This window comes from Python bivittatus, unplaced genomic scaffold (genome assembly GCF_059951505.1).
Source record: "Python bivittatus isolate LINGU-HERP-01145 unplaced genomic scaffold, Pbiv_v1 ctg000100_np1212, whole genome shotgun sequence".
NCBI classification, from domain to species: domain Eukaryota; kingdom Metazoa; phylum Chordata; class Lepidosauria; order Squamata; family Pythonidae; genus Python; species Python bivittatus.
The window spans coordinates 1,588,404-1,615,337 of record NW_028277038.1 but is presented as its reverse complement, the minus strand read 5'-3'; the positions used below and the strand labels follow the sequence as shown (position 1 = coordinate 1,615,337).

Below are 26,934 nucleotides of genomic sequence, written 5' to 3'. Positions count from 1 at the left end.
GGGAAAAGGAACTCAAGAATTGCCCTTGATCTAGATACAACCCCTATTAACTCTATAGAAATGGGTAGGGCAGCAGCGGCAAATATGTGGCCCTTACTTGATGTTAGCCGTTGGTGAAGCCACACCTCCTCCTGCTCAGCTCCACCTACTGTTGTTGGACAGCTTCTTAGCATTGTGTGTAAGTGGAAAATGCATTTTGCTCTGGCATCAGAAAAGAAACATGTGGCTTGCTGTGAGTACAGCTTATTCCATTCCCTCATCCATAATAATTCATAAAGGGATACTCAGATTTTCTGAATGATTCAATACAAAGGCAATTTTAGAAATAGGTTTCTCCAGACATGGCTGCATTCTTTCTACAGATAGGACAGACAAAGGGCTGGGACTCCCAAGAGGATGACAACAGACAGGAAAGACACAATATCCCAGCTTAGCTGGCCAGGAGCCACCAGAAGTGGTGTCAGAGAAGGTATCATTTCTCTCATCACACCAATTGGCCTCCCAGCATTTCTTAATCTTTTTCTTCTCCGTGTGTGATGATGTGCACCAAATTCTTATAGTCAAGGTTGCCGGTCACATCTGGAGGGAAAGCTGCAAACATTTGGTCTACCTGGAGGAACAAAGAAGTCACTTTTGAGTTTTAATACTTCACTGGCTATTGGTAGAATTGCAGGGCTTTTCCCTGGACCTTGTTCATCTATATAGAACTCTATACACATTCATTTTGAAGTTCAGTGATCTGTATTCCCAAGTAAAAGGCGTACAATTTGCCCTCTTAAACATTAGTTGGTTGATTCGTACTGTTTTAAATGTTGAGGCTAAAGCTCAAGGGCCTGTTTTGATTATAGTGAAACCTCCATTTAACAGACCATTTTGGGGGGAAACAGTGTCTGTTAAATCCAAATGTGAATAACTCATGTAATTGGTCCATTTGCATAATGATGTAACTGAGATTTTTGCTCACTTGTTCACATGATGTAAATTGACCAAAATGATGTAATTACACAAACGATGTAAATTGACACAAATGATGCCAAATATCATATTGTATAATTACACAAATGGTGTACATTGACACAAGGAACGTAAATTACATCAGTTATCCAGATAAACCTTGAAAACAACAGATTTGCCCATTATTTTGGAGGTGAAGTCCAAATACAAATTCGATCTGTTGCATTTGAAATCTGTTAAATAGGTGTCTGTTAATTTGAGGCTTTGTCATATTATTAGGGCTGGTAAGTAAGCTAGAATTTATTCAACTTTATTTTTAAATGGCATTTTGTGAGGTTCATAAACAAGCCAGTTGGAATAAAAAATGTTTGCTTTCTACAGTAATTGCTTTTTCTACTTAGTGGATTCAAAGTGACTCTAAGATATCTTCTTAAAAACAATATTAATAGTGTGCCATTGAAAACATTAACACAGAATAGTCTTAAAGATGCATAATTAGACTGAAAAAATTGGTTGTAAGCCTTCATGAATAGAAAGTTACATGCATGAAGAAATATAATATTAGGGTGTAATTGATCTTATTTGGAAAGGCACTTGATGAATGAATACTCCTCAGTCATGTTGGAGCTAGGACTCAAGTAGATAAAATATGTGAGGAGGAAGAGGATTACCCCAAAGAAACCTGGTAAAAAATGTAACTTTATGAATATGTTCAGAATTTTATGGAGAGCCATAATCTCCCCTTAACTATAGTTTTCAGGTTTCCTGGCAGAGGGGAGGAAGAGAGAGAAAGGTATTGAACTTAGGCTATTTTGCTTGACCACTGAGCCCAACCTTCTTAGCAATCCATCAAGAAATGACATTCAGTGATTCAGGAGCTTCTTACCTCTTCCTTTGAAAACCTTTCTCCTTGTGTCATGAGCATCTCTTTAATGCTGAAAAATAAAGTCCAGATTAAATGCAAAGGAATAAGTAAAAACAGTCTCTACTCCACCTATCATTCCATGTGAAGGGTTCAAGACGAGTAGAAGCTATGGCTTGTTCATTTCTGAAATCCACATTGAAGCATGTGAGGATGGACAAACAACTACTTAATTGCTTTTAGAATAAGCAGCCAGGCTGCTTGTACATTTGCATGACAATGGATTGTCGTACAGAGGTGATGCTAGGCAAGTACAAATGTTTATTCTGGGGTGAGAAGAAAGGGACAAAGTGAAGCAGAGATGGTGCTGGGATCTTCTGGCCATTTTATTTTAATGAAGAAGCTCCAAAAATACTTACTAGCTTGCCTTTAGGCCTTTGCCTTCCGGATCAAAGACTTTAAATGCACTTAGAATAGTTTCCTCTGGATCTGCTCCTGGAAGATTAAAAAAAAGGGGGGGGTTAGAGATGGAGAGAAAGTCTAAGAAAGCCAAATACTTTGTAAAAGTGGCCCTTCTCACAATGTTTGTGGGAAGGCGTGTCATGGCTGAGGCTCTCCAGAAAGTAAGTGGGCAGACATGCCAGGACAAAACCTTCTCCTTCAGACTCACAAGGAAGCTCTCCATAGCAATTGGGAGTCCAGCAGCACCATGCGATATCACTCTCATGGCACTGTCCGTGGGCACACTCTTGGAAGAACTACCCCTACAAGATTTTATTTTTAATCTGCTTTTACTTGTCTTTGCACCATTTTAGTCTCTTCTTGCTTTTGTTGATTGGCTATTTTCTATTGAAGATACTTTTTTAGCTACTTTGGGACACCTTCTTCTGCGAAATCATGAATAGTGAACATTTTAATTATTTTTTATTTGTCCTAAACCAAGTCTTTGTGGGTGGGTATCTAAACATCTTACCAAAGATGCTAATGGCTTGAAACACTTAGAATTGTAGTCTTCTCCTCCAATCTCACCTTTAAGTTTTTCTCCAAACATTGTCAAGAACACGGTGAAGTTAATTGGTCCAGGAGCTTCTTTGATCATGGCTTCAAGCTCTTCGTTTTTCACATTCAGGCGTCCTAAAACAAGCAAAACCAAACCAAACACAACCTCTCAGCAGGAAACTCAAGGAATCTCTCTCATTTTAAGGAATTTCTTAAAATATTGAAAGACCTATAGTGATTGTGTTAAATACAGGTAATTTGGGGCAAACAGCAGACTAGTGGCAACTCTTCCATCCCTGTCTAATGCTGAGGAGTGGAGAATTTTCCTACATTTACAGCCAAAATTGCAAAAATTGGGAAACTGTTGGATACCCAATAGTCCATACTAGTTGCATCTGGCTTGGTAAGATACAAATCACCTTGACCTAGAATGCTGTCAAAACTCAGAACTTTCAGTTATATTCCAAACCAGAGTTCTAGATTTCTGTATTTATTTCTTTTTTTCTGACGGTTTACATCTTACTTTAATTCTAACTTGATATAACATTTTGGGTAGGAGGAAAGGGACAATTAAAATACTTTATCCCAATGAGATTCCATATAAATTACTAAAGGGACTTTGATATATTTAATAATTTATAGGTATTTCTTTGCTTACCTAGTGCTGCAAATGTATCTCTCAGATCTGCTTTGTCAATGAAACCATCGCGGTTCTGATCCATGATGGTGAAGGCCTGAAATGTGAGAAACTACATGTCTCGTATGGTGTGCATAAAACTTCCTTGGCTCTTATTTTATGAAAAGATCAAACTTCTAATTTTTACAACTGAAATATCTAGTGATGCTTAGCTGAATAACATGTTTTTCTTCCATCCTGAGATTTTAACAGATGATTGCTATCCTTCAGAGTTTTTAAAAAGTATTTTATTGAAGCTCCTTAATGCTATGCAGATCTTTTGAAAGAGGTGCTTTGGAACACAGGGTGGCATGTAGCTCTTTTCAGATTGTTAGAGCTAGCACAACTGCTTTTGAAGCTGCTCCCAGCTGTCTTCACATGCAAGTGTGTGCCCAGTCTTTCAAAATACCTCTTTTGAAAGATTTGCACAGCCCTATCCTGTAATTAGACAGGATACATATTTGAACTCAGGGTCCTTCTTGAATCAGCAAGACTGTTGGAGAATATATAAACTAAGGAAAAGATAAAAATACACTGAATGTACAATTTACACTGGAGACAAAATATTTCAGTATAAAGTTTCTGTGGCCAGAATCATAGGTGCATGAGGAATCTGGCAGACGTCCTGCAATATTTCAATTAGGGGATTTCAGCTAGGTTCCAGGACTAAGACCAGGCTTCAGATTAAGCCCCAGTGAAGTCTTTTTAAACTGGTTATTACAGCCCTTGATCTACAAGAATGTAGAATCATCCAGGACTTAAGCATACACTTCCATGCGTACAAAAAGATTGACTGAGAGTTCTGTTCCTTAGGCCTAGATTGTGTAGCACCGCTGCATCACAAATACAGACTCTTTTCATTATGCGGGTAGAGCAGAGGCCTAGAGAATATTAGTGTTTTACCTAACTTTGCAATGTCATTGGATCAGGATATTCAGTTCATTTGGATTCGTAGTACAAACTGTTTGCAAAACATTTTACTGCCTCTGTTTGACATACCTCCTTAAACTCCTGGATCTGTGCCTGTTCAAACATTGAGAAGACATTGGAGTTGGCACCTTCTGCCCTCTTCTTAGCTTTCTTGGGTGCCTTTGGGGAGATTAAACACAACATTATTCAATGGCATCTCCTTAACTTACAAAGGTACCTTCTGGTGGGTCAAATAGCGGTTCCAGAGCCTTCTGTCCAAAGCAATATGCTGAAAACAACAGTTTTACCATTTACCGGTGGAGAGAGTTATTGGACAAAGTTCAGTTGTATTTAGTGGCTATTGATTTAGTGCCGTTCGTGGAAAATGCCCTGTGAAAAGTTCATGAAAGGATATCCCTGACCCAGGAAATGTACAACTTCAAATTTGCTACACGGGAATCAAAGAGAGAATGTTGAAGGAGGGTGGAGGTAGAGATGCCCAAAAGAAAGAAATGTACTGATTTATGTATTTTGACAGTTTGGGGACTAAAGATTTGTGCTAAAAGTAGAATAGTAAAATGGAGATTTTAAGAAAGGATTTGAATACAGAAGGGGAGAGAAAGCGTGAAAGGGACATACTAATACCAAACTAGTGGTCTTGGAGATATGTCAGGCTAGCGAGGAAGAATGGATGGAGTCAAATAATTTTGGGCCAATAAATCATGTGCTTTTAACTAAGTTGTAGAATCATCTGCATGTTACCCTCAGCATCAATATCTTTGTGGGACTGGAAGACACCTAAGATTTCTGGAGCACTGCCTGGAATAATCCAACTTCCTACTCCATCTCTGGAGATTGTCATTATTCTCTTCTTTTTCATTCCCTGAAACAGTAGCACACTGGAACTATAGGTTTGAAAGAATGAGTGTGTCTTGATTAAAACTGACTCATATCAATTAATTTCAAGTTAACTGACCTATCAAGCAACACTTATTATCCATGCTTCTTCTGAAGGGATGTTGGCCCATAACCTAGTTCTGCCTGATGATATAACTTATTCTTTGGAGGATCCTTACTCACTGAAAGGTACCCCATATTTTTATCTAGAATGCTTGAATTCCTGATTCTTTTCATCCCATTCCAGCTCTCCGTCCCTCCCTCTCTCCCTCCTTTTACTCACCATTTCTAAGACCAAATTGTGCAGCTCAGGATGCTGTTCGGAGAAGGATCCTTCTGCGGGTGCCCCCTTTGTTCTGCCTGATGAGACAATAAATAAGGCCCAACCCAGATTATAAATAAACCCATGTCCACTTTTGGCTGTAATAGGTGAGTTAATCCTCTCCCTTCTCTCTTCTTAAATATCAGCATTCATTGTCATGTGGTGACATGTGAGAACAACAGAGGCCCCCAAGGTTAGTGACATGCCAGCCGTCCAGACGGCTTCTCCATTTAAGATGTCGATACAGCGTCCTCCCAGTGGCCAGATAATAGCCAGACACCTGTGGGTGTCAGTTGGTCTTAAATGTATGCATTCAGGAGCATACAAGGGAATTATGTATGGAACAATTCTCTGTGTCTGTGTCTATATAACAGATGTCAGTTTTGATCATTCCTTCAGACAATAATGGGATCAAGAAATAGAATCTAGAACTGGGGTATTGCAGATGGGGGAAGGCCTGAATCTTAATAATTAGGTCTTAGGAATCCAGAAGCACACTTAGCTGCAACCCACTGATTTCCCCCACCCACTCCTTTCTTTGATTGAGTATGTAGATGAAATCAAACAATGAAACAAGGGAATTCTTATCTACTTTGGATGAAAATTTCGACAAGCAGAGAAGAGAGTTTAACCTTTTCCCCCTCCATGCCCACCCTCTTACACACACACTCTGCTGGAATCCCACAAAATTGCCTTCCCACAATGCTATTTTCTCCAAGAGGAAGTTTGATTTGTTCATTTGCTTGCTAGAGTTTGCATACCACCTGGATCCTTGACTCTAGGCAGCAACTCAATAAAGCAACACAATAGGGCAATGTAGAAATAATCAATACTAAGTTACATTTGGCTGCTAACTGTGTGGTTTGCTGTTTAGCACCTCCTTAGAGCCAAATATTTATCCTGAAATTCAGAATCCCCTTTCCTCTCTTCCATTGGCCATTAGCTAAAAGGCTGAAAGGCACTTCTCATATTGCGAAGTTCTATGCCTCTGAATACTAATCTTGTCAGCCCACTGGGAAAAGGCCATTCTGGGGGTCCCAAGGCAAAAGTGGCTTCTCTGGGTTCAGTCATGGCTGACCAGAAGCCGAGTCATCTTTCTATCCTTTGCATTTATATTTTTAGCTGGCACTCTCTGCTCCTGAGCATCTTCTCCTCCCCGGGGCCTGGAACACACTTAGAGAAAGGGGAGGGGAGGCAGGGAAGGTGACACAGTCCAAACAATACCGTCCATATCTTCACAGTTGCCTGCAGCTGTCTTAGCCAAACATGATGGAAATGGATGGGAGCGTGAACAGCTGCTGCTTTGGGCTGAGGTCCTTCCCCCCTCCCCCTCCCTCTTTTTTCCAGTCTTCCTGTGAACCAGGCAAGGATAGATTCTCTTATTCAACCATGCAGAGCCTAGAATCTATATATAGGCCTGTCCCCTCCTTTACATTGTTATCCTCTGGAGTAGCTTTTCCCAAAGGAGTCTTTCTAAGCTGTTGGCCTGCAACCTTCCCAATTCCCAGAACATTTTAAGAGTTGGGTTTTCCAGGCACCTTTGCCCAGATACGTACATACTGTCGTCATTTATGCTGGTTGCATGTATATATAAACCTTAAAATAAGTGAACTCACCAGCGTGTAAAAAATAAAAAGTTTTTTTTCTCGCAATGCCTCCCCCTCATTTTGCTAATTTATTTTTGTTGTAAAAGAAAAGGGAAAAAACTGTTTTCAGGGATAAAGGTTTTATCTGTGTTTAGGAGCATACGTTGCTACACCTGGTCTGGATGCCCAGAAAGTTTAGGAATTTTACTGGAAACCTGTTATAATTGTTTTATAGAAAGAAGAGACAGTATCACATACACTGTGCCCTGCCATACAGAGGATGAAAAGGAAGGCTTAAGATTGGTTTTTGAGGTAGAAAGAAAACCTAACATTTTAATATAGTGCTTAATATCCCAACAGGGGCTTCCTATTCAATTACACCTCTTTTTGTCTGGTTTACTCTGAAGCCAGATGCTAATTCATAAGAGGTTTAGAGGCCTAAAAATGCTATCTCAGCTATACTCAGATGTAGCTCTATTTAAGCTTAAACTAGAACAGAAAGAACAATTTGGAAGGGATTGAAAATAAAAAAAGGCTGGTTCCTACATGTCAAGTGTAGTGCCTTGGCTTCCTGCCAGCAAGCAGAAACAGGAGGAAATAAAGTCAGAGAAAGAAAATATGACATGGGCAGCAAAGGAAAGAAGAAGGGAGCAGGAAGAAAAGCAGAGGGAGAACATGACAGCCATTCTGCGGTAGAGAGACTCAGTGGTAGGGGGAGAGCCAAGGCATTTTAAAAAGGATTTAAATAGAAGGGGAGGCTGAGCATGCAAGACAAAGACAGAAGGGACAAGAATAAATTTCTGGATGGGTTATGCATGCCACACCATGTAGCTGATTTGCAGACCAGCTTGTCGGACTGCAGCAGTGGCTTTCAAGTGGAGTGAACCAGTGAACCAGCGACCTCCTGGTGATCATGAGTCGTTGTCCACCGATCACTCCATCTGTTTTCGCGTGTAAGGCTTAAGATAACACAAAGTAGAGGATGGCCCCCGCGTAAACAGAAGGGCTCTTCCTCCCATCTCAGACTGTGCTTTTGTAGCTATGCCCCACCTGTCGGTTCCCAGGTGACTGCATCCGAAGACCCTGGTGGGAAAAAGCTAGCCAAGGTGAGCAAAATAACGAGATCACGCCCTCAGTAAACTTAACCGTCCAGCTTCAGTTCTGATTCCCATAACCAGCCCGCACTACCATACTTTTGAAATTGCAACGAGATCATTTTAAACCAGAGTTAATGGTCTTATGGGCTAGGGGAGTCTTAGATGGTTACATGAATTCCATTACAAAGTGCTGTTATCTTATCACCATTCTGTATCCTGCAACTACATCTAAATTCCTGAGAAGTTACAGCTAAAGATATTAAAGCAAAACCAATGCCTAATTAAGCATAGTGTGTCAAGCCTGATAAATGGAATCCTTGCAGGGCATAGAGTTTTTTGCATTTTAAAATCACTTAAATCATCACACAACTATAACCCCTGGAACAAAACTATGTTTGCTTCTAAAAGGTTGTTGGATCAGCAGTTGGACACATTCTTTTTCTGCCCTGCCCTGAAACTGGGGCACAGGGGAAGGGGGGGATCTGTCTTCCCCTTTTAGTTTCCAATTGTGGCTTTTCCTGTCCTGTCCTTTTTAAAAAGAGGAATGGATTTGGTTTTCTTTTAATTTCAGTTATTACCATACAGACATTTTGTTGCAGGGGTGGGCTGCAGAAATCTGCTACCATTCAGGACCTCTCGTGAATTAGGGATAGACAGAAAATGTGTCCATGGGCAGGGGGCTTCCTAATAAGACAGCTCTGCAAGTCTGCTTCGTTTTCCATTTACAGTACAATATAGTGATTTATTTTAAAAAGAGAAAGGAAAAAGGAATTTGATCTTTGGCTGCCCTCTTCTGGTGAAACCTGATAATAAAACTCGTTAAAAAAAGAGACCCTTCTTCCCCACATCGCCATTGGGCCATACCTGGGAATATAGTCAACTGCAGTGGCTTTTGAAATAATGTGTTATATTTTAAAAATGCATTTAATCTGTTCTATATGACTTCCCTTGTCAAGAAAAAGTATCCCTTTTCTACTTTAATTTTTAACTAAGACCCATGCAGGGCACCAAGCTTGATGGTGCCATGTACTTATGGGAAACTTTGGGGCTAGTCATGATTCTTTATCATCTGATATAGGAACCTCTTCTGTATGTGGAACCTGAGGTGACCCCCAAGTACCTTTGATGGGTAAGGGTTTGATTATTTGTAACTGTTCTCTTGGATGGAGTTTTCTGCAGCAAGGAGTATTTTAATTCAAGAGAGAGATTTCTTGTTTCGATAGGGAGACTTTTCCAATAATGGAGAAACATGGTATTTCTATCAGAATTAATTTTAGATGCAGCTTTTTTTAGTCCATATTGCGCTTATGAATTGATATTTCTATTTTGAACTTTCCCACAAAAACTGGGAGCTAGTAGCCACCTTTGGTAAGGTAAATTCTTCCACAGTCTCACATTCTGCCAAGAAATGAAGTCACAATGTGAAATCTTCACATATCAGACATAAAACAGATATTTTAAAAAGCAGTTCTGTTCAGCAGCCTTCTCCAACCTGGCTATGTTTAAAAACACTTCCCACAATCCCTTATTTAGCCAAGAATAATGTTGACTAGGCTAAAATAATAGTAGTCGCAGTCTAGACAGCTTGGAGAAGGCTACCACAGGCACCAATTTACTTTGAAACTTAAGAGTAGGTTAACAAAGAGAGCTGTCCTTGGTGCTGAACTATATTCAATGGTGTCCATGAAAACACAACAATAGCAAGTCTCAGGTTTACTTTGAGTAAAATGGAATAGGGTTGACTTCAAGTAATTGGTGTCAAACTCTGAAGTTAAAACCTTTGTCAGTTATGCTGATTTCAGGTCTTTAGAAATCAATAATAACCAGATACACATAATATACCAGAAAGAAAATGCAGGATAAATTGTAACAGTTAAAATGGTAATGTTGGTGGGGTTCACATATCATACTATACCTATTATGGCTTGCTTGTTTGTAACTTAGTTGATTGGTGACAGCTCTTAGCAACTACATAGATAAGACTCTGTTTCCAACCAGGCCATTCAGGTCTCCCAATGGTGCACAAGGTCTATCCACCTTGGCTGGTGTAGGTCTTCCGGGCTGTGTTGCCGTGTTCTGGAAGTTTTGTTTCCTAACGTTTCGCCAGCATCTGTGACTGGCATCTTCAGAGAGCAGGAGCACAGACAGGAGCAGTTCTCTCTGTGCCCCGCTGGTGCTCCTGCTCTCTGAAGATGCCGGTCACAGATGCTGGCAAAACGTTAGGAAACAAAACTTCCAGAACACAGCCACACAGCCCGGAAGACCCACACCAGCCATCGTATTCCGGCCATGAAAGCCTTCAACAATACATCTATCCACCTTGCTGCTGGCCATCATGTTCTTCTTTTTCCATCCATCTTTCCCAGCGTTATAGACTTCTCAAGGGAGCTGGGTCTTCACATCATGGTCCAAAATATGATAATTTGATCCTGGTTATTTATGCCTCAAGTGTGAACTCTGGATTGATTTGTTCTGTGATCCAGTTGTTTGTTTTCTTGGCTATCCATTGTATTCTCAAGAGTCTTCTCCAACATCAAAGTTCAAAAGTGTCAATACTCTTTCTATCCTGCTTCTTCAAAGCCTTACTTTTGCTTCCATAGAGTGTCACAGGGAAAACCCTTCCCTGCATAATTCTGATCTTTACAGGTGTAGATACATCACAACATCTGAATATTTTTTCCAAGGCTGTCATGACTACTGTACCAAGTGCTAGTCTGCAGCATATTTCTTAACTCCTTCACAGTTCATTGATCATAAAAGACAGAAGCTATTCCCCACTTCAGTATTTTCATTGCTAATTCTAAGGTTGGTTGCTGTGCCTGTTGTCATTAGTTCGGCCTTCTTTGTATTTAATCTTGGTCCCATTCTACAGTGTTCCTTGACTCTCATGAATAGGGCTTGGAGATAATTTGCATTTTTAGCTATCAGAGTAGTGTCATCAGCATAGCACAGGTTATTGATGTTTCTTCTTCCAGTTTTAAAACTATGCTCATCTTCCAACCCAGCCTCTCTCGATATATGTTCAACATATAGATTAAATAAATCTGTAGCTTAGTATGGTGCATGAACACAGCCACTGTGTTATGTAAACTATAGTTTATAGCTTAGAGTGAAGTGCAAGGCAGTTAACAAACCATGCTTAAGAAATTGCGGCAGCGTGAGGTATGAATCATGCCAATATTTTGGTACAGAAAAGCTGTCAAGAGTTGATTTCATGGTATTCACTTTCTTTATTTCATCTCATGTTTTGCTTCTCTTTTTGAAAATAAACTCTAAATCACAACACTGGAATCAGTTTATCCATTTCTATTTTTCCCAGTTGTTGCAATGCAACATAGCTCTCCTTGCTTTTCCTTTCTGGATCAATGCCATAGCCAGGAGACTTGGTGGCATGGTTCCCCAATCCTTTCCTTGATCATCAGAGTGAGGGAAAAAGTAGCCCAGGACATGGATCAAGACAACCCTGAAGCCTTCACTTTTAATCAAGCTTTGGTGGCTGCTTCTCTTTCTCTCCTCCAGAGTTCAGCGAGATTAATTGGCCCTGGGTGCAATTACCTTAATTTCCAGCATTAGGAAAAATCTATAAATGTCAGGAAGTAACATGCAATTGCTTAATGTGAGTTGTCATAAAAAACCCAGCTGGGGCCCTTTGGCCTTGCTTTTGAACCTGCACAGTACCTAAATGTCCGGAGATCAGCACAATGGAACCAAATAAGTTATGACAAGCACCCAAAACAGCTGAAATAGGGACACTTGTTGGAGGAGAGAAGAATTCCACCACAGAAATGCGGATACCTTTATTCCAGCTTGCTACTCTTGCCCCCATCCAATTACAAGTCCCCTTCGATTGTAAACTCAGTTGGTCAGGCCCCTGTTAGCTTGAAAGTGCCTACAAGAGCTTCCAAAATTCAGTAAATTATCTACATTTGTACATTTAAAGGACCAAGAACAAGTGTAAAGGTCGAAGTGGCAGCTGAATCATGTCCTCCCCTTGCCCATCAACAATCCTGAGCTGAAGGATCCTAACCCCAGTTAGTTGGCAGTCTAAACAGGAGGAATTCCTCTTGAGAAGAAAAAGATACTCAAGAATATATGTTTGTCTGTTTCTCTGTGTGTGGCTAATATGAACACAGTGTCTTTCAGTTGCATAGGACTGTGGCTCCTATTATCCATTTGCTTGCCTGCTGGGTTGGTGATGAGAGAGTCCAATTGGAGAAGGTCAATTTAGTGAGTATTTTCAAGTAAGGTTCTATCCTTTTGTTTACACTGACCATCTCCTACTTTCACCCTCCGGGTATGCATCCCCAGTTAATGCTTTTTGTTTCATCTGTTGCCAATGACAACATTTAAGGGATTGCAGGTTGTCACACTTCTGGGCAGTGTGGTAAATAACCTGAGCCAAGAAGATCCACATGATTGCAAAAGAAAAGCCAAAAAACAGGTTAGTCAAAAACAAACAGCCCTCCCATAAACCTGTCTTACATTGGGGTGCAGATGGTGAAGGATAATTTCAGGGTAAATTCTGCTATATTGCTCATGTGTTGGTTGCCATGCATAATCCTAACACAAGGAGCACAGAAGGTTGGGTGATTGTTTGGGAGCTGAGAAGTGGAGGAGGTGAAAGGTCATCTCATTTCTGTGTCCAGTCAGTTACAGCCAAGGTATATTTACACAGAAGGATATGCCTTTGATCAACAGAGCATCATATTAATGGGAAAACTTGTGTCAGCATTCAAAGTCCTTGGTGCACTCTCTGAGATTAAATTGCAGATCTACAAAAATATAATCTCAGTGCATTTTGCTGCAGCCACTTCCCTAATAGTCAACAGTCTCTGTGTCCCCGAGAAATCCTTGCATGTGGTTTTACATTTTGAACACGGCAGCTCCGCCTCTGATCTGACCTACTTAAATATTGCACCCAAATGGGGGGGGGGGGTAGCCTTCCTGAGTCCAGGCCCACCTCCCCTACAGGCATGGGGCCTTAGATTCAACTCACCCTGGGCTTTGTGGTGGAATGTGTGTGTTGCATGGACGGTGGTAATCCTGGGGTTAATTCTTATCATCTCTGATTGAAAGGGTCTTGTGTTACAGGGCTTGGAAAGGTGTCTTTCTCTGAAGCTGAGGAGTGAAGCTTGAGCAAGGCAGGTAAATCTCCTGATTTGGTTTGTAATACTTTCCTACATCTTATGCCTTAACTTGGGCACGGAGTGTGTGTGTGTGTGTAGTGAGATACAAGCAGTGTGTGTCTGACATTGGAGTTCTGCAAGAATCCTCTGGTGACATCCTTAGACCACCCCCTCCTCCCACTGTTCTGTTTGGTTGGCCCTTGTTCTCTAGCTTTCTTTAACGCCATGGGAAATCCAGAACTTACTGTGCTTGCTGTCAGCCCTTTCATGTGGGTCAATTAACACAAAATCAAGCAAACTAATTAACCTTGCTAGCTTTCTACTGCCTGACTCCAAAACAGAATTCCCTCTCCTGTGGCAGAGGCGGATAAATCACGCTTTTCCTGCAAAGGAGAAGAATGTTATCGGCTTCTGCCAGAAAGAGGGAACCTTCCTCGTCTCTGCCTTGCTCAGGCAGAGCGCACCAAACCAGGCGGGGGTGGGTGGGGAATAGGTTAATCAACCCTTTTCTTCCTCTCCATTTTTATCACATGCAAGAGGGCTGGCCTATTAATTAGAAACCCTTTTTTCATGTAAAACATAGCATCCTCTGCAGATAAGGCAAGAAGGTATTTGACTCTCCTGCTATTACTGCTGTGTTCCTGTTGTCTGGTGACCTGCCTTTTCTGCTGGGCAGCCATGGCATGTGTGTGTCCTGCTCGGCTGTGAAATTTCATGGGGTTTTCTCACTTTTGTATGAATGTGCATGAACTGAGCCATGGGACCTAGACGCCTTTGACTGTCCTCTGTCACTGAGTCGCGTTGAGTGTTCACCTGTGCAGGTGGGGATAAATCAAATAACCATAGTACTAATGTGCATTTGGGGAAAAGGAGGGACAGAAAACCCTGCACCAAGCAGCTTACCATTTAAATTGTGGTGAAGGAAAGAATTAATCTAAGAAACTGGGAATCTCTTTCCACAATGCTACAGATGTGGCCTGATTTATTTCCCATGTTTCACTTGCATCTTGGGAAACATATTCCTGTGAGATGGTTCATGTAACAGGATCCTGTTGCAAAGCAGCCAACTGCAGCTTCACCAGCGAGAGATAGTACAGCTAAACCCGGCTGTGCCTCCCGTTCCTGGCCCTTCCGTCCCGGAACAAGCTACGGCCTCTAGGTATTTATTGCAGTGCTGAAAAAGGAAGGGTACAATATGGATCCCAGATGGGTCTGCAGCTGCTAATTCCTGGACCATGGGATGATGCCGTTAAAAATCCAGCTGTTGCTATGCTTTGTGTGTGAGTGTGTGCACATGTATGGGTGCAGTGGAAGCCTCTGATTCCATCTGGATCTTCATCTGTAAAGATTTCATGGGATCCTAAAGCAAGGAACCATTAGGGAACAGACTACAGAGGAGAATGCAGTCCCCACTTTTGTTGGGGATTACTGCTCCATGTTAACTTTATTTGTTGCTACTGCTGCTGCAAAAAGACAATTTTAAAAAATATAGATCCCTTTTTTCCTGGCAAGAATTACATAGTAGATCCCAGTCGATTGGTTGGTCACGTAATTCACAGGGATGACATCAGGTCTCTATGCAGACAATCAGAACTGGTTCCTTGTGCATCTCACTGAAGGCAAATATAGTGATCACAGTCTGCAACTACTTCTTATTACTTTGAAACCCCCACCATAGAGTGGCATATCTTACGCATCATTCTTGCATTTGTTTTCCTTTTTGCTGGGTAAGTTTAAGGATATTGGTCTCTTAGAGTTTGTTAGGATAGCTCTGTCTAGAAGTAATCCCCCTCAAAATTGTCATGGGACTCTGTTATCTGAACACTAGTCAGTTTGTGACTGGAATGGAAAAAGTCCCATTGTTCTCTATCTTGATAAGTATATATGGATTTGAAAATCTATTTTTCTGTTTGCGAAAAACCCACTGGTTTGCAAAAATTTAATTTGAATCAAAGTATCTGTGGGGCTTGCTTAATTCCATCTCCTTTATCTATAGAATATATATGTGTGAGAGCCTTATAGGAGAATGCATTTGACTAATCTAGCATATACGCAAGCATTTGTGTGTGTACCTAGGTGCATGTGTGTGCGCACACGCAAATGGATACATTCCCATTCCAACAAAATATAAATTTCCTTTGACCAATCCAATTTCCCAGGAAATCAATGCATCTTAACATGAGCTAATATTTATGAAATTGAATTTTGCAAGGCAACTAATGCAGTCCTATTCTACTTTATGCATTTTTATTAAACTAATGCATTTTAAATTTAACTATCATATTAATGACAACAAGCTCCTGATACTTACAGTGTAAAATAATATATATTTGCAGAAATCAATAGCAGGCCAAGCAGACGGGTTTGTGCTTTGTGAGACAGATATGACAAATTCATGTAGTTACTTAATTTGCTGCTTATGTACATTAGCTGGTAGGTTTGTTTACCGATAATGATTTTTTTTCCATTTTAAAGAAAAAATATTTTAAAATGTAAAAGGATGAGTTCTTATATGACAGTGTGGGATGAAGCTGAATTTCCAGATTAGGGAAGCTGGAGCTGTCCTTTATGGCATGAGCACTTCCTTTGTTCTTCAGTGGGCATTTGGGCTGGAACAATTGCCTGGAATACAGCCTATCCTGTTAAAATACTTTTGATTACTCACTAAGCTTTCTGGATCCAGCGCTGCAGGAAATTCTGGATCTAGAATGGAAAGATTGAACCCAAGGCACTCACAGGCCTGCCTGGTCTCTGGCTAGGGCAATTCTCTGAAAATGCAGAAAAGGGGTGGCAGAATCTGTGTGGCATGTGGCATGTGGAGCAAGGCCACATTCTGTAGCCCTAGAAATGCCAGCAGCCCGAACCTTTGAAGTGGCCCAAGAGCAGCTGCCAAGTTATTTTTAGATGACAGATGATATGATAAATTACAAGAGGATTTATCTTATTTATTTATTTTGGTGCCTTCGAGTCACTCTTGACTCCTGGTGACTCCTTAGACAAGTCCACGCACTTGGCAAGATTTTTGGAAGTGGTTTGGCCTTGCCTTCTTCCTAGGGCTGAGAAAAAGGGACTGGCTTCCATGTCTCCTGGTTTCTAGCCTGGGGCCTTTAACCACTACACCAAACTGGCTCTCCATTCATCTGATTAACTGCATATAATTAGCTTATTGTCCTCGACTGCCCATTTATTCTGTCCCCATCACCTTTTTGAAGTGTGTCTAATCTACGGCAGAATTCAGAGGCAGAAACAGGTTGTGTGGGGCGCATGCAACTCACACTCTGAGGTGGGATGTTCAGACAGAGCAGCCAGCTTTCTCTGAGCAGTTGCTTATGCAAGACATGTTTTACATTGGAGGAAGAACGCCAAAGGGATATGGTGGATTTGTGGTGGTATGAATATTCATAAAACGTACCTCAGGTATTTGGAGGCTGAAGGAGCAGATACACAGAGGTGGCGGCGTGCTTGCTTCTTAGCAATCTTGCACAAATCTGAGTTGTTCTCCTGAAATAGCAAGCCCCAGGAAACAGCACTTCGGCGAGTAGAGCTAGTGGTAACCTTTCTGCCAATCAAACCCAAAACACAGAGCAGGGAGTTCTCTGCTTTTCGATTACCCTGTTGGGCTCCTCCTCCACTGTTTTCTATCTGTGTGCCTGCGTGCGTGTGTGTGTATGCACACATATGTGCATGGGGGTGCACTTGAGGGGTAAAGGCAGACTTAATTTAACAGCTATGCCTGATTGGATTCCATTTTCATGCAAAGGCAGATATTGCCTCTTGCAAGAGTGAGAGAGAGGGAAGAAAGAATCATTTCCATATCTTCCTTTCTGACCTGCAAAGAATTTTCAGGGAATGAGGGATGTTGGGAGAAAGATACATCTAGGCATAAGAAGGAGTGGCAACATGAGAACATTTGGTGTAATCCCATGAAGTAATGGGGTTAGGTTTATCTGCAGGGATGGGTCTCTGATGCTGAAAATGCCTAATGAGGCAGGAGGGGGCTGGGGATCCAGAAAATCCAGCCAAGGAAATCAGGTGTAATGTTAATGCCTCTCCGCAGCATAAAATGGCTCCAATTTCTTTAGCTTTGGATTCAGTCCTAGGACTTTGGGGTGGGGAAAGAATGCAGAACTGGATTGCATGTGCATTAACTTTTGCTAGCATCCTGGGCCATGGGCTTGCTGGAGCTTCAAATCTCTCTGGCAGAGATTGGCTGCCTTATCAGGGGTGCAGTCAAAAAATCTGGGTAGCAATGTAGCAAGAAAAGGAGGTATGCCTGGGAAAACCAAAGCACTCAGGATTGGAGCAATGAAGGGAAGGGAAGTAGAGAAGGTAACATCTTGAAATGAATCCAAAGCTAATTAAGTCTTGAATGTACTCCAAGGCATGACGTTGACCCAACAAATATTTTCATAATTCAAATGGAGGCAGGTTATATGATGGCAATTAAGCAGCCTAACGCTGCCATCCGTATACATACTTGGATGCTTAGTTCCAAAAGAGAGTGAGAAAGTTTGAAATTCACATGGGCAGAGTTGTCCTTTGACCGTTCTGATCCTCTGGCAAAGAGACCAACAGTCCTTCAGAAGCTGAAGAGATCAAATCCAGGGATAGATTCACCCCTTAGCTGCTCTCCTTGAGAACCGTCCTGAAGTCTAGGGCAGAAGCAAGGGTTTTAAATTGGGTAGCAACAGATCCTGGGTGAACTAAAGAGGCATAGCATCAAAACACAAAAAATAAAGATCATGTGCTAATTGTTGCAAAAGGGAGCTTGCTGGAGGAAGGGAGCAGCTGGGGAAAACATTTGGCATCTGCTGAATGCAGATAAAAGTGGGAAGAGATGGAGGGGTAGGGAGAGCTTTACCCCCTCCCCCCAACACAGCATTACTGCAAATGCAAGGAGCGCATGGGTGAGACAGAATGTGCTCTGACATCACGATGTCATGTTGTCATTTGTTGAGTTTGGGCTTACCATGTATGAACCCAGCCATTTCCCAGGTACCATTCAGGTATTCCTGGGCTCTGCTCTGCTTGCCCCCTTCTCCTTCAGAAAGTGGGGATACAACGGGGGCCAAGTTTCTTCCTTCCTGTAGGATTGGTGTAAGGAATTGACAACAAAGACCCAGGGAAGTCCAGAATCTGGCAAGGGGCTCATCCAGCCAAGAGCCAGCTAGACAGTTTCAGTTCAGTCATCTACTTCTCCGTTTTAAATTATCTTAGTTTACAGTTCAACCGTTTTCTCCTAATGACCTGGAAAGTGACTCCAGCTAATCAGAAGAAACGTCTCAGGGTTGGTCAGTTGAAGAATATAAAGCACCTGAAGTGCAACTCTCTCCTGGTTCCCTTCAGCCCTTCTAGGCTAAGCAGTGATGGCTTGTGGCCCACAGAGCCAACCCGGGGCCGCTCGAATCTGCCCTTGAGTTGCCTGACGTGCACATGCCATCAACCATCACAAGGCAGGCATCCGTAGACCCCAGCTCCTTTGGTGCCCCGTTACTTAATCTTCTCTGTTGCCCGGGGCCGGCAGCTGACTTTGCCGACTCCCGCTGGCATTACTCCTTTGCTGCCACCAGAGAGCGCTTGGAGCCCGGGCGCCCGGCTGCCTTCCTCCCTCTCCACATTGGGGAATCTATTAAAATATTAGCGCAAGTTATGAATGTTTGGTGAGGGGGAGATGCAAACCTTGTGGAGGTGAGCAGGGCCCAAAGTAAATCACCTGCCATAATAGGTTTAGACGTTAACAAGCAACAGCATCAATTATTCATGAGAATGCGAAAAAGCAAAACCCAGTTAAATCATTTAATAATCCTTGGAGGGAGGAATTTTAAAGCTCCTTGAGATAATGTGTCTCGTAGAGTCCAGGGGGACTCATTTGATCCGAATCCAGTGTGGCTGGCATTCAGGAGGAGAAGAGGCCTGCGTTCTGCCCCATCCCAGGCATCCTGTATGAGCCATCAGCATCGCGCTTAGTAGAGCGAGGCCCCACTGCTCTAGGCTGGGCCGACCGAGGGTACTTTCCTCCTTGGGTGTCAACCTAGGTAGCTCCTCATCCCAAGCCAGTTTGCTGAACCATGGTTTATCAAATCAATAGCCATTGGTTGAGTTTGGTAAGCCAAGGGCAGTGTTTGTACACCCCACAGGCAGAACCAAGCCAACTGCTTGAGGGCTTAGCAGAAGGTATGGATCCTACTGAGAAGACCCCCCTGCCCCGCCACTTCCTGAGCAAGACAGCTTCTGCTTCCTAAGCTAGCTTGCTCTCCTTGGGGGGGGGGGCATGTTCTCCTGCCATTGCTATTATGGGAAGTAGCAGACTTTCGGAAGTCTGGTATTAAGACCGTCCTGAAACTGGACAATTTCCCACGTTGTTATGTTTGCATGGTTTTTTCCATCCTTTCATTTCAAAGCAATACCATGTAAAAGTAGAAGCTAATGCTGGGCCACCGTATCATTAGTTAGGATCTGATAATTAATTCTTTTTGTCTCTCCTGAAGCTCCCCCCCATTCAGCTGCACTGGACGGCCTTGGGCTACTGTTCCATCTTTCGCTCCATCCTGGACATTTTGGTGCGGGGGGGGGGGGGAAGCTGAAGGTACGGGAAAGGGGGGGAGGCTTATGAACCAGCAACTTCCTCTCTGTCCGATTCGGTTCTTGACCTTCTTCGGGGTCAGGGAAATCCAGCCGCCTCGTGTCCTACTCCGGCCAGGCTGCAAGCCCGGCTCCATCAGCAAACCTGGAGGGCCCCACTTCCGGAGGGGGGTGCGCTATCGGGAGAATCTTACCACTGGGGGCTTCTTTCTAAAACTCTGCGCACCGCAGAGGGTTAAAAACACCGAGGGGGCCTTGGTTGCAGCCCCCTCCCCGCTCAGAGCCACCCTGGTCAACTTCTCTTCTTCCCAAGGCCGGGAGGGGGGCGGCAATTCCTAGGCGAAGAGGAGCAGGTGGCGGCAAGCCCGCTTACGGGTCGGGCCCTGCCCGGGCTGGCGAGCGGCACAGGCAAGCGGGCGCCCCCCTCCGCCGCCGCCCCAGGGGCCGGGGTCTCTCCTCGCCGGCTTCCCAACTTCGCCCGCTGCCCTGCCCGCCTCTTCCTCGCCCCTCGAGAGGGCGCGGAGGGCCAGCTTCGTCGCCCGGGCGCGGAAGGAGCGCGCCAGCTCGAGGCCCAGCCGCGGCGGGACACTTCCAGGCCCTCCCGCACCGGCGGGGCTCCAGGGGGCCCCGCGAGCCCGGCTCGCCCGCAGGCAGCGCTCCTCCGCCCCTTCCCCCGCCTGGCTCCGCGTTCGCCGCGCCGCTGCCTGTTCGCGACCGGGAGGGGGAGGAGGAGCGAGCCGGGGCGGGAGGGGGCGCGATTGTTGCAGGGCAGCCTCGCCGCTTCGGAGAGCGTCCTCGAGGAGGCAGCAAGAGCCCGGGCGGGCAGGGCGCGAGGCTGGAGGCGGGCGGCGCTCCCCGCCGGCTCCTGCGCCCCGCCGCCCAGGGCGCAAACAAGGCAAGCGCCGCCGCCGCCGCCGCCGCGCAGCAGGGCGGACGGGGTCCCGGCTCGCTCTGCCTCTCCCTCGCGCTCCCGCAAGATGGCCGCCGATGCGGGATCGATGGTTCAATATTGGAAGCAATTGGATCTCGGCCGGCTGCAGGTTAGTGGCTCGGACCGCGCGGCGGCGGCGGCGGCGGCGGCGGCGCGTCTCTCGGCGGGGTGGCCGGCGCGCCGCGCGGGGCCTGTCGGGGCGGCTGGAGAGACGGGGAGGGGACGCCAGGGGAGGGGGTGGTACCGCTGCCGCCCCCCCTCCCCATAGGTATCAGGGATTGATGCCCGCCCGCCGCCGCCGCCGCCGCCGCTGCTCTTTGTTCGGTTCGCTCATTGATCGCCAGGCAGCGCGCGGGTCCAGCGGAGGGGGAGGCGGAGGAGAACCGCGCGCGCCCCGGGAGCCAGAGCGCGGCCGACTCGCCGGGCTGGATGGACGCGCCGCCGGGCAGCCCTTGGCTGGAGCCGCCGCCGCCGCCTGACCCGGAGCGGACTCTCCACGCCGTGCTCTCGCCTGGATTTGCCGCCGCCGCCGCCAGCCCTTGGCGCGCCTCCTCTCCCCCGGCCGGCTCGCAACTTCTCTGGGCTGCCCAGGTGACGGTCGCGGACTTTCCGGCAGCCTTTCCGGGCGGAGCTTGCGGGGAGCCGGGGCTCGCGGGACTCGGGGCTGCCCGGGGCTTCCCCTTGGGGCTGCGCCCGGCGCCCGGCGGGGGTTGGGAAGTGGCCGGGAAGGGTCGCGCGAGAAGCGATGCCGCCGCCAGGCAGCCGCCTCTTCCCCCGACACCCTTCCGGAGCCGGCAGGCCCCTCTCCGGAGCGCTCCGAGGCGCCCGCGCTCGGGGAGTCCAGGCGGCTGCTGCAACTTTCCGCGCCTCTCTCGGAGCAGCAGCTTATTCCGGGGTGGGCGGAGAAAGGAGGTGGCACGGAGGGATCTTAAATAGCTTTAAAAAGTGGGCTGTTGAGGAGACAGACGGCTTCTGGGTGACGGGGTGGGACCGGCGCTCCTCTTCGCCTCGCCTCGCCTCGCCTCGCCTCGCTTCTCTCGCTCGCTTTCAGGCGCCGAAAGGGCTCGCTCGCTCGCTGCCCGCGGGTTCGGCTGCTGCGTGGAAGGGGGTTTGCCGCCCTCGGGAGTAGGCCTCCCGCTCGGAGGGCCCCGGGGCCGTCTTCCTCCCCGCTCTCGCTCTTCTCCGTCCTCGCTTTCCGGGCGCGTCAGCCTCGCCTCTACAAATACGCCCCCAGCCTAGGGGCAAAGCGAGCGCCTGGAAGGAACCGGCCGGTCCTTCTGCTCTCCGGGCCTCCCCAACTTTATCCCCTCCCCTCCCCTCCCTCCCCTCCCCTCCCCTCCCCACTCCACACAGTTCTGGAAAGGCAGCAAGTTCCCTCTTTCAAGGGAAAGCTGGCTTTGGACATTTCCACAGGGCTGAAAACCTTCCCGGCAGTAGCTGTTGCATCTGCTGAATGTATTTCCTGGTCATCCAGCCTGTATCCTTGTCCCCCTCCCCTGCCCAAAAGGAGGCACGGGAGGTGTTTAAAGATTGTGGGGCATTTTGACTGGCGCCCAGCCTATACAAGAGGTTTCATAGCGAGGGCTTTCCTTTGGGATATGTGGCTTTTCAGAACTCTTCCTCTGTCCAGCGGGACCTGCTCCAAGATGCAGCCAAAGAATCTGCCTGGTGGGGTGAACTCCCTGTCTTTCCAGCCGCTGCAAGGATGCTCCCTTGGGAGCCAGCCCCACTGAACCCAGGAGGTTTACTCCTGAATAAATGTACACCTGGAGTCCAGATGCTCGGTCCCGCTTCCCCTCCCTTGCCTTATGTATTGGAAAGGGGAGCTTTTGATAAGAGTATGTGTGGGGATGGTTTTGGAAAACAAACCTGGGCACTTGGAGGACACTCCCTCCTTCATGGTGGTTGCCACCCTGTAAGGTTAGAAATGACAAGGACAGGTAGAAACCTCTTCCAAGCCGCCCCTGAGGTCTCCATCCTGCCTCTCCCCTTCTGTCTCCTTTGGGGGCTGAAAATTTGAGCGGCCACTTCAGATTCCTGGAGCTGTTCAGCCTGGGATGTCTTTTAAGGCCAGCTGTGGCTGTGCAAAAGCCGGTGCTTCGCACCAATGCGTACATCAAGTGTACTCTTCTGGGACATTTGCAAGAGCCATCCGGCAGGCCCCTAGCACCAGTCTAGGGCAAGGTTGCAGTGGGTGTACTGGGGTGGCATGGAGCCACAGGAGTACAGGTGGCCAGCTGTTTTAGTATAACCTTGGCTGCAGAAGTGCTGGACACAGTCGCAGGTGGTGCTGTGTCAATGGCATGTGGCTGAGCTCCATCTGATCCTCTTAATACATTGGCATGGGGGTAAACCGGGTCCACACAGGGAGCAGGGAACTGAAGGACTCTCGAGCTGGGCAGCTGCTCGCCTTGTAGGGAGTCGGTTGCTGTCATCTGTACAGTCAGTTCCCACGTTCAAAACAGGGTCCTCCTTCACCCAGAAGCATGGCTGTTTAGCTGCTCCTCAGACTTTTAGCTGCCCATGCAGATGGCACAGCTCTGCCAAAGAGAAGAGCACTCCATCACATAGACTTTAAAACTGGCATAACACCAGCTTGCTTACAGTGGCCAGGTTGCATGGGATAGTTACCCAGTTTGGGCAGAATGTCACAATACTTTAATAGCATGTCAGGCATTGGGTGCCTATATTCCGCTTTTAATGAGATTGCTTGGTGCAAGGAGAGGGTCTTGGTTTGGTTTGGTTGACCATTTGTTAGTTATCCGGATGGTCTCCATGTGTGTGTGTGAGGGGGAGTTGATGAAAAGTCTCAGCCACCTTGCTTTCAAAGGGCTTCTTTGAAACTAAAACCATCGTGTTTTGCGCGCAGGGCAACATTTCTCCATTCTTCTAAGAGGCTCCCCAGATATGTGATCAGGCAAGCTCTCCACAGAAAACCTGTGTAAGATAGGGAAACCTTTCTGAATTTAGCAGAACTGCTTCTGAGTAGATAGATATGATTGTGCAGCCAGCTACCCTGATGCCTGTGGGTGCTTCCTCATGTAGCCATGCCATTTCCCCAGGCGGTTGATGAGGACCGTCAGTCAGCACCCTGAGCCCCTTGTTTGTCCTTTTCTGTTTGGTGCCACAATACTGTTTACCAGACTCTACCCACCCACATTCTTCTGCTGGGAAAATCTAAAATAGAAACATTATTTTTCAATAAAAAAAAAAATTAAGAAAGTACACACAGGATTTTGGACAAGGGAGGACAATCTTGACAAATAGTGGGTACATGTAATAACAAGCTGATAATCTGATCGCTCTGTAGTGCTTTGATCACGCTGCGTTTGTACAGCACATGTTCTCGGAAATGAGGACAGATAAAATTACTCTCTGGGATGACACTGGGCATATTTCATTTACGAAACAATCTTAATAGGGTAACGTTACTAATGTAGTCTTTCCTCTTCTGTTTCCTGATAGTAACATAACCAGATTGATGCCTTCGCTAGTTTTTTCTTCCTCTTTCAGCTTTTTTAATATGTCCTTTTAAATGTTGGCAATGTGTATTCAACATTTTGAATGCTTTCGGGTAGTTGGTTTTGCTTTCGCCAACAAAGGGAGGGGCAAAGCATTATTTCAAAAACCCTGATTGTATTGTGATGCGTGGTTTTGTAGTTCCAAGTAGAAAACAGATGATCTGGGAAAGGCAGTTGTATTTTCAACGCAAGGAGAAATGAATCAATTTTAAAAATCACAGTATAGAACAACATTTTTGTGGCATCTGGTTGCAGAGGCTGTTTTCTGTTGTGGGTGTCCACTGTCACTCCATGGAACTTATTCACACAGAAGCATTTCTGCCTTCTGCAAAATGTGAAAGATGAGCAGTTGTTGACCATATTTTTAATGCAGCTTTTAGGAAACAAAATTCTCCTGAATTTAGGAGACATCACAGTCTTACTATGAGCAGTTCTTTCCCAGGTGACCTCCAGGTGTGTTCAACCACTGTTTCCATCACAGCCAATCAGTAGCCCCAATTGCTCCAAGAGATTATCATTGAGGGAAAGTGACTCTAACAGAAAAGGGATAGTGGTCGGTTCTGGGCTGGGGGGGCAAGCTGTGTGCAGGACCGGAGCTCAATGTGGTTGGTTTCTGGCGTATTTTCTGCTTCTTTCTCTTACTCCTCTTTCATCTTCTCCTACCTCAAGGAAGGGATAGGTAGATTAAATACGGCCTTCCCTGCAGCTAATATCTCTGTGCTCTTGGGCAGAGATGGGCCTTTGCTGATGCTTGACATTTGACCCTTTTTAATTGGAGATTCCTGGGCCAAGGGACTTAGTGTGGCAAGCAGTGGCTGTATCATGCTGGAAGAGAGCAGGCCCCTCTTCCTGCACTTTGGAGAGAGACTCCTTCTCTGCAGGGGCTTCTGTTTAACCTAGGTTCCCCTTAGCCTTAATTTTAAGCTATATACCTTTTACATTCTTTTCTTCCTCTCTCCAAACTTTTACATTTCTGTTTTGCCCTTTGAATTTTAGAGGAGTTGGAACTAAACCTCAGATTCCGAGAGCTTCTGGAGAGCATTTGATCGAATCTGTTTCGCTGTTTGGCATTAACAAAAATGTGGGATGCTGATTAAAATATTATCTCTGCGTGATATTCCAGAGTGCATGAATTTTACATACATATCCGCTAGGTGAAGCATCCATTACATGTCATGACAGGTTGACTTATTGTAATGTGCTATCGTTTAACCAAGTGTCAAAATTCTTGATTCTCAATGGTAGTAGTGATTAAGTGATCGTATTCCATTAACTTGGAGAAACTTGTGGGCAACATAACTTAAAATGAAGAGCGAGGGAGTAGGATATTGTGTTCCGTATGCTGGAGTTAATCTATTACAGATTTTTTTTGTAGAAACCCCAGTGAGAGACTGAAGGATTTGGATTTATTTCCTGAATCCTTTCTGCAGGTTCTTGGGCGATTCACTATTTTGACGTTCCACTGTCGCTTGGAACAAATGTTCTTTATCTTCAGAGCTTATCATGAGGGCAGGGCTAACAAAAGTTTAATGAGATCTTTGCTGCCCATCTACTGTTATAGAAGTAGGGAACTGCAACAAAATGTTGCACCACAGAAAGGCTAATCTTCCAGATCCCAATTGTTTAATTCCATTCCCTCTCCTGCCCCTTTTCCATTCCTTCCCCTGCTCACAGTGGATAAAAATCAATGGCTTTTAAACTATTAATGGGATATGCTGATATTTATTTTAAAACTCAGAAATAAAACATAAACTTTGTTTTTCAAATTTCATCACAAACAGACTTGGGCCTGCAGTTACAGTTCCGTAAAAATACACGACTGGCTCTACTCCACTTGCACATAGAGACTAACCTACCAGCCCAACCTAGGCAGGCCTTTGTCTCTGTCACTTTTTTTCCTCCAAGAAAATAGCCCTGGTGAATCTCACTGCTAGCTATTTCTGCTCAAAAGTTCTAGCAGTCTCTTTTTCCAAGCAAAGTCACTTGCATGAGAGCAACAGAAATATCTTCTCTCTCTCTCTCTGTGCACACAAGTGGTGATGGAAGTGAGAAGGTGAGATCTGAGATCATTTAAGAACAGCCTGTTCCCGGGTTGTGGCAGTGCCTGGCTGATCTTGTCCGGGTCCTGAAACTAAGCAGGGCCAGGCCTGGTTAGTTCGTGGAAGAGCTGTGGGGCTAGGCAGGGAAGTTGAAAAAGCATCACAGAAGAAGGCAGGTTCTTGCCAAGAGAACTGCCTGGACATGTCTGGAAGTCACCGAAGGCTGAGCTCCACACGAGGGAGACGTTACCTGTGTGAAGAAGCCTCTCCCGATGGGTTATCCCTCAGCGGGATGGACCATGGCTCCACTTGAATGCGCTGCCTTCACTGGCCACATGTTCAGACTGACCCAGAGCAATGCTGGGATGGCCAGCTGTTTAGGCACCGCAGGGGGAAGGCAAAACGCGCTCGGGAGTACGTAGGTTGTGGGAAA

At 45.4% G+C, this 26,934-nt stretch overlaps 1 protein-coding gene across 1 annotated transcript; it reads right to left on the bottom strand.

The window, feature by feature from the left end:
* Nucleotides 1-282: 282 nt before the first annotated feature.
* MYL2 (myosin light chain 2) lies at nt 283-4,661 on the bottom strand. Its single transcript, XM_025163079.2, has 6 exons — nt 4,491-4,661; nt 3,474-3,549; nt 2,846-2,950; nt 2,236-2,311; nt 1,841-1,889; nt 283-610 (listed from the first exon to the last, which is right to left on the bottom strand). The coding sequence occupies exons 1-6, from the start codon at nt 4,602-4,604 to the stop codon at nt 512-514; spliced, it is 519 nt and encodes a 172-aa protein (XP_025018847.1). The 5' UTR covers nt 4,605-4,661; the 3' UTR covers nt 283-511.
* Between the last annotated feature and the right edge of the window lie 22,273 nt (nt 4,662-26,934).

What these genes read in the sequence shown, in the direction of transcription:
- MYL2 (XM_025163079.2), bottom strand. Translation starts at nt 4,604, where the DNA reads ATGTTGTGTTTAATCTCCCCAAAGGCACCCAAGAAAGCTAAGAAGAGG. An exon ending in AAAGGCCTAAAGGCAAGCTA is followed by an intron (nt 1,890 to 2,235) that starts GTAAGTATTTTT and finishes TTTATTTTTCAG; the next exon opens with CATTAAAGAGATGCTCATGA. An exon ending in AAAGGTTTTCAAAGGAAGAG is followed by an intron (nt 611 to 1,840) that starts GTAAGAAGCTCC and finishes TTGTTCCTCCAG; the next exon opens with GTAGACCAAATGTTTGCAGC.